General features: G+C 41.6%; 1 protein-coding gene across 1 annotated transcript in view; it reads right to left on the bottom strand.

Annotated features, from left to right (window-relative positions):
• Positions 1-15,516, bottom strand: part of LOC110960022 (wings apart-like protein homolog) — a 70,433-nt gene continuing 54,917 nt past the window's right edge. Inside the window, exons 14-20 of the mRNA XM_022207066.2 lie at positions 14,836-14,972; positions 13,556-13,671; positions 11,974-12,147; positions 8,712-8,925; positions 8,540-8,628; positions 7,388-7,483; positions 1-5,918 (exon numbers count right to left, since the gene is read on the bottom strand). Coding sequence (XP_022062758.1) covers positions 5,853-5,918; positions 7,388-7,483; positions 8,540-8,628; positions 8,712-8,925; positions 11,974-12,147; positions 13,556-13,671; positions 14,836-14,972 — 892 coding nt within the window. The 3' untranslated portion in view covers positions 1-5,852. The remainder of the gene's footprint in view (positions 5,919-7,387; positions 7,484-8,539; positions 8,629-8,711; positions 8,926-11,973; positions 12,148-13,555; positions 13,672-14,835; positions 14,973-15,516) is intronic.

The raw sequence follows: 15,516 nt of genomic DNA, 5'->3' as shown, positions 1-15,516 counted from the left end.
TTTACTGAAAGTAGCAATTTTTATTTTTTTAAAATTATGTACAGGTAACCAAAGACATCAGTCTGCAAATTGGTACAAAGATCAAGTTTTCCTGCAGTTGGCTTGTTAAGAAGCTCTCTGTCTGAAACAACAACACGACCGGGAGAAAAAGGCTTTAGAAAATGAAAAATAGAGTCAGATCCAGAAAAGTAGAGTCTACAGTCTAAATTTAAATTTAACCCCGACCCTCCCGCGGCCCCCGAACCGACCCTTGACCCTCCTCCTACGTGAGGAAATCCATCTATGTACAGAACTATGTACAAAAACAAAACGCTCTTCCATTCATTCTTCCAGACGTCTGCCAATAAAGCTCTTGTAAACTTGTTTTTTTTTTTAAAGAGAAAAAGGAGTGTGAGGGTTGAACTGTGTGTGACGGCGACCGGAACAGAAAACAGGATGAGCTGTGAGACGAAGAAAACGAGGAAAAAAATTAATTAAAAAAAAAAAAAAAAATCAAATGGCGAACCGTCAGCCAGGAGCTCAGAAAAAAGAAAATGAACCCCAGATGGAGGAATCTCTGAAGATTTGTCGTCGTTTTGCTCAGAAGAATCGAAAATGTTTCCAAAAATACTTTAAAGTTGGTGGTTTCAAAATAAAGTGTCTTTTTAAAACAAGTTTGAGCTGGAGCTGCCAGCTGTTATTGGTTCTAGTTTCAGTTTTAAAATATGAACTTTGAGTGATAAACTGCAAACGATCCAATTAAATACATGAAGCAGGTGCATTCTGGGAAACGTAGGCTCCATTGTTGCAGGAAATTAGCCTCCAAAACGTGACACTAAATCACTTCTATTTCAGCTGAAATATTGTGGGGTTTTTGCCACATTAACGCGATTTATCTGTCGAAGGTGTTTCCTCAACGTTCAAGCTACAATTTTCACATTTTCTTTGCCAAATTAAAGAAAACTTCTTTTATAACAACTTTATGAGCTGCAAATGCTAATTTTTATTGGTTCTAGTTTCAGTTTTAAAACATTGAGTTAGAGTGATAAACTACAAACTTTCCAGTGAAACAGGTGCATTGTGGGAAACGTAGGCTCCAACGTTGCAGGAAATTAGCCTCAAACTTGACAAAAACGTGACTAAATCACCTTTATTTTAGCCAAATATGACCTTTTCTAAACCTAATTTTCTTCCTTCTTTAAGGATTTATAAAGCTTTAGGAGAATCAAACTAAAAATATTCTTTAATAAAGCCTTTAGTTGGAGCTCAGAAACTCTTAATTTTAATAAACGGTGCCTAAAAGAACAGAAGTCAAACTGCAGCTGATGGATTTCACACTTCAGTTTTTGTTTTTCAAGAGAAAAGAAAATGATCATTTCTGTCATTTAGAAATTCAACTTTAGTCTTTTGTAGGGGCGATGAAAGTCGTTTTAATGCTGAATTTAACAGCTAAAACGGCTCGTTTGTTGTTGATTCATTGACAGTAGATGATAAATCATTTTTATTTCAGTCAAAACGCTTTTTTCTTCATAATGTCCTGCCTTCTTTATGGATTTATATTATATTATCAAACTACAAATATTCCTTTAATTAGAGCCTTTAGCTGCCGCTAATTAACTCTTAATATTAATTTAACTTTAGTCTTCTGTAGAGACGATAGAAGTCGTCTTAATGTCAGATTCAATGGATAAAACGGTTCGTTTGTTGTTGATTTATTGAAAGTAGACAATAAATCATTATTTCAACAGAAATATTTTTGAAACACCTGTTTTTTTTAAATAATTTCCTGCATTCTTTAAGGATTTATAAAGCTTTAGGAGGATCAAACTACAAATATTCTTTAATAAAGCCTTTAGCTGCAGCTCATAGACTGTTAATATTAAAAAAATCAACTTCAGTCTTCTGTAGAGATGATGAAAGTCGTTTTAATGCCAAATTTAACGAACAAAACAGTTCGTTTGCTGTTGATTCATTGAAAGTAGCCCAACAACGTGAAGTCACCTTCAATTAATTGACATTTTGGCTGAAGTCCAACGGGTTTTTGGAATATTTGTTGTTGTTTTGCTCGGAAGAATCGACAATAATCCAAAAAAATTCACCAAACTGCTTCACTAGTTTTTGCCACAATAATGTTTTTTGGGCTGAAAGTTGGAACGTAATCAAGAGTTTAGAACTTTTATTCCTCCAAGCCAGTAAACGCACAGTTCAGGGTAAAATCCGTCTCTTAAGACTCAGGAGTTTCTTCCTCTCAGTTTTTTCTGGGTGAAGTTCTGGGTGAAAAACAGAACAAAGTGTGGCCTCTCAGATGGAGGGTCTGCAGTCTAACAGAGGTCCTCTCCTCTCAGATGGAGGGTCTGCAGCCTAACAGAGGTCCTCTCCTCTCAGATGGAGGGTCTGCAGTCTAACAGAGGTCCTCTCCTCTCAGATGGAGGGTCTGCAGCCTAACGGAGGTCCTCTCCTCTCAGATGGAGGGTCTGCAGCCTAACGGAGGTCCTCTCCTCTCAGATGGAGGGTCTGCAGTCTAACAGAGGCTCCTCTCCATCAGATGGAGGGTCTGCAGTCTAACAGAGGTCCTCTCCTCTCAGATGGAGGGTCTGCAGTCTAACAGAGGTCCTCTCCTCTCAGATGGAGGGTCTGCAGTCTAACGGAGGTCCTCTCCTCTCAGATGGAGGGTCTGCAGTCTAACAGAGGCTCCTCTCCATCAGATGGAGGGTCTGCAGCCTAACAGAGGTCCTCTCCTCTCAGATGGAGGGTCTGCAGTCTAACGGAGGTCCTCTCCTCTCAGATGGAGGGTCTGCAGCCTAACGGAGGTCCTCTCCTCTCAGATGGAGGGTCTGCAGTCTAACAGAGGCTCCTCTCCATCAGATGGAGGGTCTGCAGTCTAACAGAGGTCCTCTCCTCTCAGATGGAGGGTCTGCAGTCTAACAGAGGTCCTCTCCTCTCAGATGGAGGGTCTGCAGTCTAACAGAGGTCCTCTCCTCTCAGATGGAGGGTCTGCAGTCTAACGGAGGTCCTCTCCTCTCAGATGGAGGGTCTGCAGTCTAACAGAGGTCCTCTCCTCTCAGATGGAGGGTCTGCAGTCTAACGGAGGTCCTCTCCTCTCAGATGGAGGGTCTGCAGTCTAACGGAGGTCCTCTCCTCTCAGATGGAGGGTCTGCAGTCTAACGGAGGTCCTCTCCTCTCAGATGGAGGGTCTGCAGTCTAACGGAGGTCCTCTCCTCTCAGATGGAGGGTCTGCAGTCTAACGGAGGTCCTCTCCTCTCAGATGGAGGGTCTGCAGTCTAACAGAGGTCCTCTCCTCTCAGATGGAGGGTCTGCAGTCTAACGGAGGTCCTCTCCTCTCAGATGGAGGGTCTGCAGTCTAACGGAGGTCCTCTCCTCTCAGATGGAGGGTCTGCAGTCTAACGGAGGTCCTCTCCTCTCAGATGGAGGGTCTGCAGTCTAACGGAGGTCCTCTCCTCTCAGATGGAGGGTCTGCAGCCTAACGGAGGTCCTCTCCTCTCAGATGGAGGGTCTGCAGTCTAACGGAGGTCCTCTCCTCTCAGATGGAGGGTCTGCAGTCTAACAGAGGTCCTCTCCTCTCAGATGGAGGGTCTGCAGTCTAACAGAGGTCCTCTCCTCTCAGATGGAGGGTCTGCAGCCTAACAGAGGTCCTCTCCTCTCAGATGGAGGGTCTGCAGCCTAACAGAGGTCCTCTCCTCTCAGATGGAGGGTCTGCAGCCTAACGGAGGTCCTCTCCTCTCAGATGGAGGGTCTGCAGTCTAACAGAGGTCCTCTCCTCTCAGATGGAGGGTCTGCAGCCTAACGGAGGTCCTCTCCTCTCAGATGGAGGGTCTGCAGTCTAACAGAGGTCCTCTCCATCAGATGGAGGGTCTGCAGCCTAACGGAGGTCCTCTCCTCTCAGATGGAGGGTCTGCAGTCTAACGGAGGTCCTCTCCTCTCAGATGGAGGGTCTGCAGTCTAACAGAGGTCCTCTCCTCTCAGATGGAGGGTCTGCAGCCTAACAGAGGTCCTCTCCTCTCAGATGGAGGGTCTGCAGTCTAACAGAGGTCCTCTCCTCTCAGATGGAGGGTCTGCAGTCTAACGGAGGTCCTCTCCTCTCAGATGGAGGGTCTGCAGTCTAACGGAGGTCCTCTCCTCTCAGATGGAGGGTCTGCAGTCTAACGGAGGTCCTCTCCTCTCAGATGGAGGGTCTGCAGTCTAACGGAGGTCCTCTCCTCTCAGATGGAGGGTCTGCAGCCTAACGGAGGTCCTCTCCTCTCAGATGGAGGGTCTGCAGTCTAACGGAGGTCCTCTCCTCTCAGATGGAGGGTCTGCAGTCTAACAGAGGTCCTCTCCTCTCAGATGGAGGGTCTGCAGTCTAACAGAGGTCCTCTCCTCTCAGATGGAGGGTCTGCAGCCTAACAGAGGTCCTCTCCTCTCAGATGGAGGGTCTGCAGCCTAACAGAGGTCCTCTCCTCTCAGATGGAGGGTCTGCAGCCTAACGGAGGTCCTCTCCTCTCAGATGGAGGGTCTGCAGCCTAACGGAGGTCCTCTCCTCTCAGATGGAGGGTCTGCAGTCTAACAGAGGTCCTCTCCTCTCAGATGGAGGGTCTGCAGCCTAACAGAGGTCCTCTCCTCTCAGATGGAGGGTCTGCAGCCTAACGGAGGTCCTCTCCTCTCAGATGGAGGGTCTGCAGTCTAACAGAGGTCCTCTCCTCTCAGATGGAGGGTCTGCAGCCTAACGGAGGTCCTCTCCTCTCAGATGGAGGGTCTGCAGTCTAACAGAGGTCCTCTCCATCAGATGGAGGGTCTGCAGCCTAACGGAGGTCCTCTCCTCTCAGATGGAGGGTCTGCAGTCTAACAGAGGTCCTCTCCTCTCAGATGGAGGGTCTGCAGTCTAACAGAGGTCCTCTCCTCTCAGATGGAGGGTCTGCAGTCTAACAGAGGTCCTCTCCATCAGATGGAGGGTCTGCAGCCTAACAGAGGTCCTCTCCTCTCAGATGGAGGGTCTGCAGTCTAACAGAGGCTCCTCTCCTCTCAGATGGAGGGTCTGCAGTCTAACGGAGGTCCTCTCCATCAGATGGAGGGTCTGCAGTCTAACAGAGGTCCTCTCCTCTCAGATGGAGGGTCTGCAGTCTAACAGAGGTCCTCTCCATCAGATGGAGGGTCTGCAGCCTAACAGAGGTCCTCTCCTCTCAGATGGAGGGTCTGCAGTCTAACGGAGGTCCTCTCCATCAGATGGAGGGTCTGCAGTCTAACAGAGGTCCTCTCAGGGCCTCGACGGTAACTGAAGGCGGCTGCAGGACGACGGTTCTGGTCTGGAGGCCTCGGGTCCCGCCGAGACGCCGAGCTTTGAAGTGGAGCTGGATCGATTCTCAGAGAGGAAAACTTTCAGCTTTAACAACCTCAGAGGTCAGCGTGTTTTAGAGTCACAGAAAAGAAAGAAAAGTTCCCCAAAATGTCCCACTATGAACCGACGAGCACCGCCTGAAAACGGACCTCCTGCAAAGATCAACGCTCCCGATTCCTCTGAGAGGTGGAGGGCAGCTCAGCGGGGAACCAAGTGTTCAAAGGAGCCGTAATTTCAGTCAGCAGTTCTCTTCTATTGTCGCTTTTATGGTCGATCGAAAAGAGGGGAAACTTTGAAGGAGGAATAAAGCAATCTGGTCGTTCTGAGCAGCTTTTTTAGAAGGTGAAGTGAAAGCAAAAATACTGACTGGGGCTGAACGGGAACACGAGGAACGTCGGACCGACCGGAGAAACCGAACTTTAACCTCCTCCAGTGAAGTTCAGCTTCCAGTGAACCGAACGTCTGAGGTGGTGATGATGATGGTAACAACGATGAAGGAGACGGTGTGTGTGTGTGTGTGTGTGTGTGTGTGTGTGTCTTCTTAGCAGTGCTCCAGATAGTCGATGATCTTGGAGATGGATTTGTGTCCTGTGGTGCCGACATCACACTGCAGAGGTCAGATACACAGAGAAATAAAATCAGAAATAATCTCAATTTTCAATCATTTTAAAGAATAAATCACCTTAGAATGATGTACAGCTTCACTCATTAGTTACACGCAGTAGAAACCTGACAACCATGGTTTGATTTACCATCAAATTCCCTTTAACTCACTTTGATCTCAGCTTTTGCTCTAACATGATCGATCATTAATTATTAGATTTTATTCATTTAACTGCCAAACTCGGGCTCCATCTAGATTCATATATTTTCATTTCAACATCATCTCAAAACAGTAAAAATCGAGCAGCAACGGGGCCAGAAAAAAAGAAACTATCTTGAAGAAACACTCCAAAATCCCAGTGAAAATCAGCCACCCTTCATGACTTCATCTTTAATTCATTTTTTAAAAATTATTCAATATTAATTCAAGAAAACAGAGAAAATCTTTTGTTTTTCATAATGAATTTGCATATTTTTTATTTAAAATAACCACATGTAAAACAGCATCTTTGGTTGATTTAAATGCAGTAAAAGTCATGATTTATAAAAATACAGATTTCTGGTGTGAACTTTATTTATGTTCTGATTGTTTTTGTTTGGGTTCATGTGGAAATTAACACTTTTTTATGAAGTGACAGAAATGTTATTTAACCAATATTTATCCTTAAAAGAATGTTTTTTTTCTTTCAATGAATTTATTAAGGTGAATTTGTTAATGTATATTTTTATATTATAAATTATTCTCTGTAGTTTAAAAAAAACCCCAGTAAAATCTGCAGTTTTTCATCGTTAACAGAAACAGTTTTTCTTTCAAATACCAGCAGAAATCTGTAAAATAAGTTGATGTTTGGTTGATTTAACCTCTTCAGACCTGCCATCCACAGATGTGGACATGTTTTTGTTTTTGATTTTTTTCCCCCAAAAGGTCATATTGTTAATACTAATAATAATGCTGATATTACTGCCTCTACTACTACTACTAATAATAGTAATAACAATGTAAATGTAGTAAAATATATATATATATATATGATGTAAATGTAATAAACATAATAATCAGATATTAGATATTATCCAGTTATGTTTATTGGTGACTCCTCATCCCAAGTAAGTAGAAAAAAACTAAAATACAAACCAAACCAAAGGTCTTAGGAGGTTAAATGCAGTAAAACTGTAATTTTACAGTAAAACATTGAATGATTACTTGTAAAAACAGATTTCTGACACTTTGAGCCACATTTACTGTTTCTGTGTAAATTAATCATTTCTCAGACACTGGATGAAACCCAGGCTCCTTTATGTCATTTTATTTCTTTCTAAAGTCGCCTTTATTCGTTTGTGCTGTTAAATAAACGCTCAGCCCGGTTTGACAACTTAACGAGAACCTTCAGTAATTATCCATTTAAAGCCCGACGTGTTTGACAGCTTGGAAATGAGCAGGAAAGATGAGAGCTGAAAAAAGCTGGAACTCACGGTGAGGTTCATGAAGTTGAGGAACTTTTTCAGCATTTCCGTCATGATGGAGAAATCTCCTTTAGGAAGGTTCTCTCTCACAGTAGTCACATTCAACTGGAGGAGGAACACAGAGGAGGTCAGACACACTGACGGCACACCACAGGGAGAGTTATGATCATTTAAAGTGGGTTTTAGTCAAATACAGACAAACAACAAAGACAAACTCTAGAGAAGCTCACATGAAGACAATAATGAAGCAAAAACACAGTTCTGCTCTTATTTCCTCTGAACCCGATGGTGGCTCTGAAAGCAAGATTTTCTTCAAAAAATGCCAAAAAAAACACCATTTACCAGCCAGAAATATGAAGATAAGTTAGGAAATACAACAAAAAAGAAGCTTAGAATGCTCAGAATTAATCAAAACCACTTTATCCTAAGTGTCTTTTAAATAAAATGGCCTAAAGTGAAGAATTTGTAGCCAAATTCTGTAAAAGATCAAAAGTCAGTGACCTTAGAAAGGTTAGATCTGGAATACATCATCATCAAAAAATCATTTTATGCAGTAAACCTTCATATTTTCTGTCTAGAAATGTAAAAATGTGAAGACTTCAGTGCATTTTGTTGCATCTGGACCATTTCAGATCAAAAACCAGAGATCAATCCTGAATAGATTTTCATACAAAGGCTAAAAACTCTTCAAAACAAGGAAAACCATCATTTTCTGTGTAGAAACATAAAAATATGTCGATTTTAGTGCTTTTTGTTGCAACTGGGCCACTTTACACCAGGTCAAACCTGGAATACGCTGTTGTATGTAGGCTAAAGACCCTTTCAAACATCGTTTTTGATTTGGAAAACCATTATTTTATGTGTTGGAATGTAAAAACATTGAGATTTCAGTGCATTTATTTTGCATCTGGACCACTTTGGATCAGGTCCAGATCAAAAACCTCCACATTTCGATGGGTTAAATGTGGAACAGATTGTCATACGAAGGCTAAAAACTCTTTAAAAACATGCTTTTTGATACGGAAAACCATTATTTTATGTGTAGAAATGTAAAAAATTGAGATTTCACTCCTTTTTTTTCCCTCATCTGGACCACTTTAGACCAGGTCCAGACCAAACCCAGCGATCTTAGGTGGTCAGATCTTGTTGGATTTTACTCACCGGGCTTCCCTGGCAGAGGCAGCCCAGCAGCAGTGCTGTGTAGGAGGCTACGATGCTGTCCTCCATGTGCTTCCCTGCGTGCTGCAGAGCTGAGACACACAAACATAGATTAGTAGTTTAAATTTAAAACCTTCTGGTAAACAATAAACAAAAGGACAGGAGGTGGTGGTACCTTTGTTTAGGTCCAGCTCCTCGTCCTCCTCGTCCGCCTCCTTCTTGCCGTCGTCCTGCTTGGCGGTGTCGTTGTCGTTGGCGACCCACTGGATCTCGCCGCCCGTCTCCTGCCACTCGCCGCTCTGGTCCAGGGCGGGCTTCGGTGCCTCCTTGATGAGGTCATCAGTCTGCGCCTCGGCCAGGACGGCGGCTCGCTCCCGCTGGAGGAACAGCTGAGGAGGACGATGTTCTTCATGTTTATCATGTTTATTAACCGATTACTGACAAAAAATAAACTCAACGCACTATTTATGCTCTGATGCCCCGCCCACAGCTCCATCTGATTGGTTACACACCACTAGTAACAGCCAACCGATGAGCTCGTTAGCAAACTGTAGCAGCTCCAGTAAATTAGCAGAGCTGCTTTGTGGAGAATAATGCTTAAATAAACGTTCACATCACGCTGAAAATACCACGAAAATTAGCTGGTGTGGCTGCAGCTAGGCTAATGCTACAGCTACAAGGTTTACTGTGCTCCTTGGCCTGCAGCTAATGCTATCATTAGGAGGTTTTCTGTACCTGTTAGCCTGTGGCTAATGTTCTCACCTGTTAGCCTGTGGCTAATGTTCTCACCTGTTAGCCTGTGGCTAATGTTCTCACCTGTTAGCCTGTGGCTAATGTTCTCACCTGTTAGCCTGTGGCTAATGTTCTCACCTGTTAGCCTGTGGCTAATGTCCTCACTACGAGGTTTGCTGTACCTGTTAGCCCGTAGCTAATGCTATCATTAGTAGGCTTGCTGTACCTGTTAGCCTGTAGCTAATGCTATCATTAGGAGGTTTGCTTAATCTCAGGACGCTAGAAAGCAAATCTCGTTCCGAAATCGCGCGAGAGCTCACGCCAAAACGATTTGGATACAGACCACAACAAAGAGCGATCGCCAGGTAATGTGGAGGTTTTCATTCACTTCTCATCTCTAGTATGGTAGTAGGACACTCATTGAGACTATCAGAGCCGGTCAGTGTGGGGCAAAAAGCACGTTAGGGCGGACTTTGACGCGGGGGGGGGGGTATACTTTTCGCTAGCTGAGCTGCTAAGCTGCCTACCTGGCTAAATACTGGAGCTATGTTGAAAATTAATTTCTCCATCACTCACATGTATGAAATTACATATGGAAACAGACCCCAGGTTGAAAAAAACACGAAGTCCCCCTTTAATGCTATAGCTAGAAGGCTTGCTGTACCTTTTAGCTTGCAGCTAACGCTATCAGGACCACCCCATAACAACTTTTTAAAGTTAGATTTACTTCAAAAATCCATTTTAACTTACAGATGTGTCTCTCTGGCTCTCTAAAAACTGATTAAAAATCACAGACGTCGCCACAAATCAGTACATTAGCTGTTCTCAGAAGGGCTAACTGCTAGCTGGAGTCTGGAAAACAATGAGGAATAATTCTTTAAGATGTGGAACTTAGTGGGCAATAAAAAGTGACAGAATAAAGAAAGATCTCAGGAAAGAAAGGATCTTTATGTCTATAGCTCCTCCACAGTTTCGTCTTTATTATTAATAAAACTGGATAGAAATCACAGGCTTCTTGCCATCATGTCCTTTTATTATGTAATTAACGCATATCGAGTCCAAGTTTCGGTTTTCGTTTCCAACCAACCGTATTATTTAACTTCTACGTTTCGGCTTTCTGATTAGCTCTGCTAATAATTCATGTGAAGCACCAGCAGAACGTTCACATCATCTTCTGTCACCATCTTTAACTTCACCTCAGTGAATACTTCTATTCCTTCCTCAGAATGGCTTTTCCCTTTAATTCTGACGTTACTCTGCAGATTCTGGCCTCGCTGTTCAAGAGGATCATCTAAATCTGATCACATTTAGATTAAATGAAGCCCAAGCGGCGCTAAAGGGGAGAACAGATCGGACAAAGTGGGAACGCTGAGGATCGTGATGTCATGATTAATTTTTTATCCAAAAATGTAAATGTGAGAGAGCGCTGGGAATGTTTCGTGTTCGGCACCTGCTTCATGAATTAATCTGACGCCGTTTGCGCTTCATTAACCAGAGCACTGCAGGAAAGAGCAGCTCGTTTTTATTTTAATCTTTATCTGATGTTGCGAGCAACAGAAATGAGGAAGCAGAAACTTTAAAACCAGAGACGAACAACAGCAGAACTCCCTGCATGGCTGCACAGCGGAAGAGGCCGGTTGGAAATTTAATAATGAGGATTTCTGGAGCGTAAAATAAAGCTAATATTCCTCATGCAGTCCTAACTAACTAAATTATGCATCATATGTGAGCTCTGGGGTTGGTCAGAGATGTAAATTTAGTTTTTATTGTCAAATAAAGTGACAATATTCAGGCTGTTTATATTAAAGACGAAAATGAACTGCTTCTCTGGGAACACAACCCTCCGTTAGCTGGGAAAAGTTCAACATAACAGACAGAAAAAAAAGGCGAAAACTAATCGATTTTGCTGATTATATAATCTGTTTTTGTGTAGTTTTACTGTAAAACGATGATTTACTGTTTGTAAAAACACATTTTGACATAGTTTTGTTGCTTTGTTGTTTGTTAAGGTTAACGTGTAAATGAACATTTTTATTCTTTTGGTTTTACAAGTTATCTGTATTTTAATAAAAAATTAATGAACCAAACACTGACCTGTCTTTAATTGATCCAATTAAAGATCAAACTCACTTTAATCCACTTGTCATATTTTAGTACCAAAAAAGAAAAAATGAGTTTAAAAAAAATAAAAATCAAGCAGCATTGTTATCTTTAATTTAACAAAACTGAGAAATTCTGCAGTTTTTTCAACTATTCGTAAAATAATTTTATTTTTTCCTGATTTAAATGGAGTAAAATGGTGGATAACCATTTGTAAAAAAAAACAAAACAGATTTTTGATGTAGACAATATTTAAAGTTCTGATCTGTTTTTGTTTGGGTGTAACGCGTAAATTAACTAATTTTTTCTGTGATTTTATTAATTATTGTCTGTAATTCAACAAAACTGGGAAATTCTGTAGTTTTTCCTCATTAATACTAATGTTCTTTTCTTTAAAATAAGCGTAAACATCTGTAAAATACCAGTATTTGTGAATGATTTAAAAGCAGTAAAAAGGTGAACTTTTACAGTTAAACACAGTAAAACACTTAATTCAAGAAAACAGTGAAACCAGGACGGTGAAACCTTACCAAAGGACTGCAGGCCGTTTGTCTGACAGCTTTTGGGCTGAACAACCAACAGGTGAGCCTGAATGATGGGCTTACCTGTACGAGAGCGGCGATGGCGCTGAGCGGTCCGGTGCTGGTGATGTTCTGGTGCTGAGGGTTCAGCAGGACGGTGGAGTCGCACGGACCCTGGCCCTCCTCCATCTCCATCTCCATCAGACAGTACCGGTTCCTGGAGCTGTACTCCACCAGGTTGATGAGCAGACCCAGACCCTGACACAAACAGACGCGATTAATTCAACATCTGAAGGACAATTTAACTCTTTATTACTGTTGTTATAATACACTCTCAGTCACAGCGCCACCTGGTGGAATAGCCGAGCTGCAAGGACCCGATCAACGCTGCTTGCAGCTTCAATTATTAATTTTATTTTTGATCCCGTCTTTTGAATCCCAGTTTTGAAGGGCCTAAAAATACTCAAACACGTACACGAACAGGCACATCAGGATCGGAGAAAAAAATTGATGTTTTCGTAGAAATGGACGCATCGATAGCGCCCCCTGGAAAATTTCAGACATTTCCTGTGGCCAGTATGAGTCAAGTTGAACGGTAGCAATGAAAAGCATTTTGTTTTTGATAAAAAAGTAGAAGCAGTGCAGCTCTATGATGGAAATAAAGCTAAAAAGTTAACGGAATTTCAAACCTGGATTACTTAATAAAGTAAAAAAACACAAAAAAGAATAAAGACTTATTCAGCTGAGAAGCAGGAGTGTAAACAAGAGTGAAAGAACGAGCAAAGATATCAATTTATAGAAGCTTGATCTTCTACTTTAGTGAGTATAAATACGAGGAGAACCATCACAGATCTCTGGTTCTTGTGATCTTTGTTCCATATTTATGTAGCGAGGAGTTCATGAGCAATTCAAACAAGAATAGCAAATGTGAAAATTACGTTTTTAGTATTATTTAGCTTGCCAATGTTGGAGTTACCACACTGTCTTTAATGACGAATGTGGTGTTTCAGAGAGCAACAATCCTTCATTTTATGCTCAGATTTGGTCAAACAGTCACTATTTGGGAACCAAACTGTTTGTCTGCACTCAGATTTCTGCGTTTGCTCTCATTTCTTTGAGAAACAATCCTGTGAACAGTCCAAAGCCACTGAGAATGCCAGCTGTGATGCCGACCAGACGGATGAAATGCTGGATTTATTTTCTGTACTACACTTGCTTTCTTGTAGGACTTGCAAAGTTAATAAATACACCACCGTCTGTCTCTTTTTTCTAAAACTATAATAGCCCCAGATAATAGCCTTTCCAAAGCACATCGACCTCCGCTGTTCCACCGGGTCCAGTTGGAACTCTCATTAGTTGTGGATTTTTGACAGTTTGTGTTGTTTCACAAAGATCGGAGAGTCACAACTTTCAGGAGGAACCGTGTAAGCATGAAGAGGCACTAAAAACTGAAGGAGCAACAGCAAATCTGAGTGAAATGAGTTGTTTTTGAGAGACACTGCAGGGGTTTGAGGGAAAACAAGACAAAATGTGAATACAAAGCAAGGAAATACCGCAGTCTAGATTAAAAACAGAAACGGTGCTGCACTTGGCTGCCATGAAAACCTCAGGAGAAATTCAACCGTGATGCAGGGATGTGGATTTTCTGGATGCAAACTTTACGCACCAGCACTCGGATGTCGAACCTCTGCTCCTGAGGAATAAACTGAGGGACTTTGAGGACACAGTTCAGAGCCGTCACCATTAAATCCTCCTGCTCTCCCGTCTTCGTACTGCCCCACTCTGTAAAAAACACAGGTAGGCGGGTTGATTATGCACAGTTCAACGTGTCACTATCAGTCACAACAGCAGCAAAAAACACAGCGTGAAGACGTCCAGACGTAGCACAGAATCACTACTACTGATGATCGCTAACAGACGAGGAAATGCAGTAAAGCTTTATTCACAGTAGTTACATTTATTTGTTCTGAAGAAACAGCTCCAAGTAGTTATTGATCTATATAAAGGAAGATAACCAATATTTACTGACGTCAGGAGCAGCAGTTCATGCAAACAACGGCAGCATCAGTTCTGATTAGAGAGCCTGTCATTCCTCACTAGACCTTCATTAATAAAGGTGACTGTATTTTAATGTGTAAAATAGAAACAGGAGCGATTAACTGGGACGCTCTCCTCTGTTTATGTGGGATCCGCTGGCAAAAGTATTTCCCAAAACATTTAAAATTCAGCAAAATTACAAAAAAATTTTCCAACGTGACTCAAAAAAAATCTTCAAAATAGTTAAAAAACTGTCCGAAATGATGCAAGATGTGATAAAAATGACCCAAAATGTTCCCAAACTGACTCAGAACTCTCCAGATTATTTAAAATAGAAATGAATGATTAAAATAGGACACTCCTCTGTTTATGTGGGGACAAAAAATGTTTCCAAACAGGCTTAAAATTGTCTAAAATGACACAAAACTTTTCCAAAATGATTCAAAGTTCTCGAAAATGATTATAAACTTTTCTGAAGTACCTCAAAAAAACTTCAAAATGGTTTAAAAAATGACTTAAAATTTGATAAAAATGACTCAAAATGCTCCCAAAGTCACTCTAAATTCTCCAGATTCTTTAAAATAGAAATATGAGTGACTAAATTAGGACGCTCTCCTCCGTTAATCACACTCCTATGCTACAAAATTAAATTAGTTATTTCTGGGTTTGAACATTATTGGAAACATTAGAGAAACTGTAAGTATCTGAGTCAACAAAATGAATCAATTCTTGAGCTGGTTTTTTTCAACATTTTAAAGCAGAAATGTGAAATATTCCAGCTTCAACTTCCTGGAATCCCTCAGAAATCCCCTGAAACAAATTAACAGCTTTAATTCCAGTTAAACTGTCCTGTAAATCCGTCTCTAATGTGCAGTAAAGTCAGTGTAAGGTGTGTTTCTGTGGACTGACCGTTGTCGTGGGTCAGGTTGAGCAGCACTCCGATGATGGCCCTCATACAGTCCTCCACTGCTCTCCCCACCACGGCTCCGTCAGAGTTCAGCTCCCGGCTGTAGCGCTGGATCATCCCCTCACACCTCCTCAGCGCCCTGGAACACCACAGAAAGGCTCATTAGCTGCTCTCTGACGCTTCAAAGCCTCAAAAATGACTTATTCATCGGAGAAAATGGAAGAATCTGTGTGCAGGTTTGTCAAAAATGACTCAAAACTTGTCAAACACGACAAACTTTTTCAAAATGACGGAGAAAACTGGTCCACAACGGCTCAAATATCTCCTAAATAACTGAAAAACCTCTAAACTTATCTGAATGTCTGACAAAAAAATGAAATGAATTTGTCCAAAGTCTCCTAAATTTGTCTAAATAATTGAAAAAAAAAGGATATTTATGCAAAAATGACTGAGAAAATTGTACAATATGGCTTCAAAATTGGTCCAAAATAGTTCAGATTTCGCCAAAATAATTGAAAAATTGTACAAAATTACCTAAATGATTGAAAAAATTGTCCAAAACTACTCAAAATTTGTTCAAAGTGGCTTACACTAGTTGAAAAAAATTCAAAGAACTGTCCAAAAATGACTGGAAATTTGTTAAACATGACTGAAACTTCTTCAAAATGACTGAGAAAATTGTC

Source organism: Acanthochromis polyacanthus, chromosome 19 (genome assembly GCF_021347895.1).
Source record: "Acanthochromis polyacanthus isolate Apoly-LR-REF ecotype Palm Island chromosome 19, KAUST_Apoly_ChrSc, whole genome shotgun sequence".
Classification (NCBI taxonomy): Eukaryota; Metazoa; Chordata; class Actinopteri; family Pomacentridae; genus Acanthochromis; species Acanthochromis polyacanthus.
The sequence above is the reverse complement of the archived record's forward strand: the minus strand, read 5'-3'. Positions and strand labels throughout refer to the sequence as shown.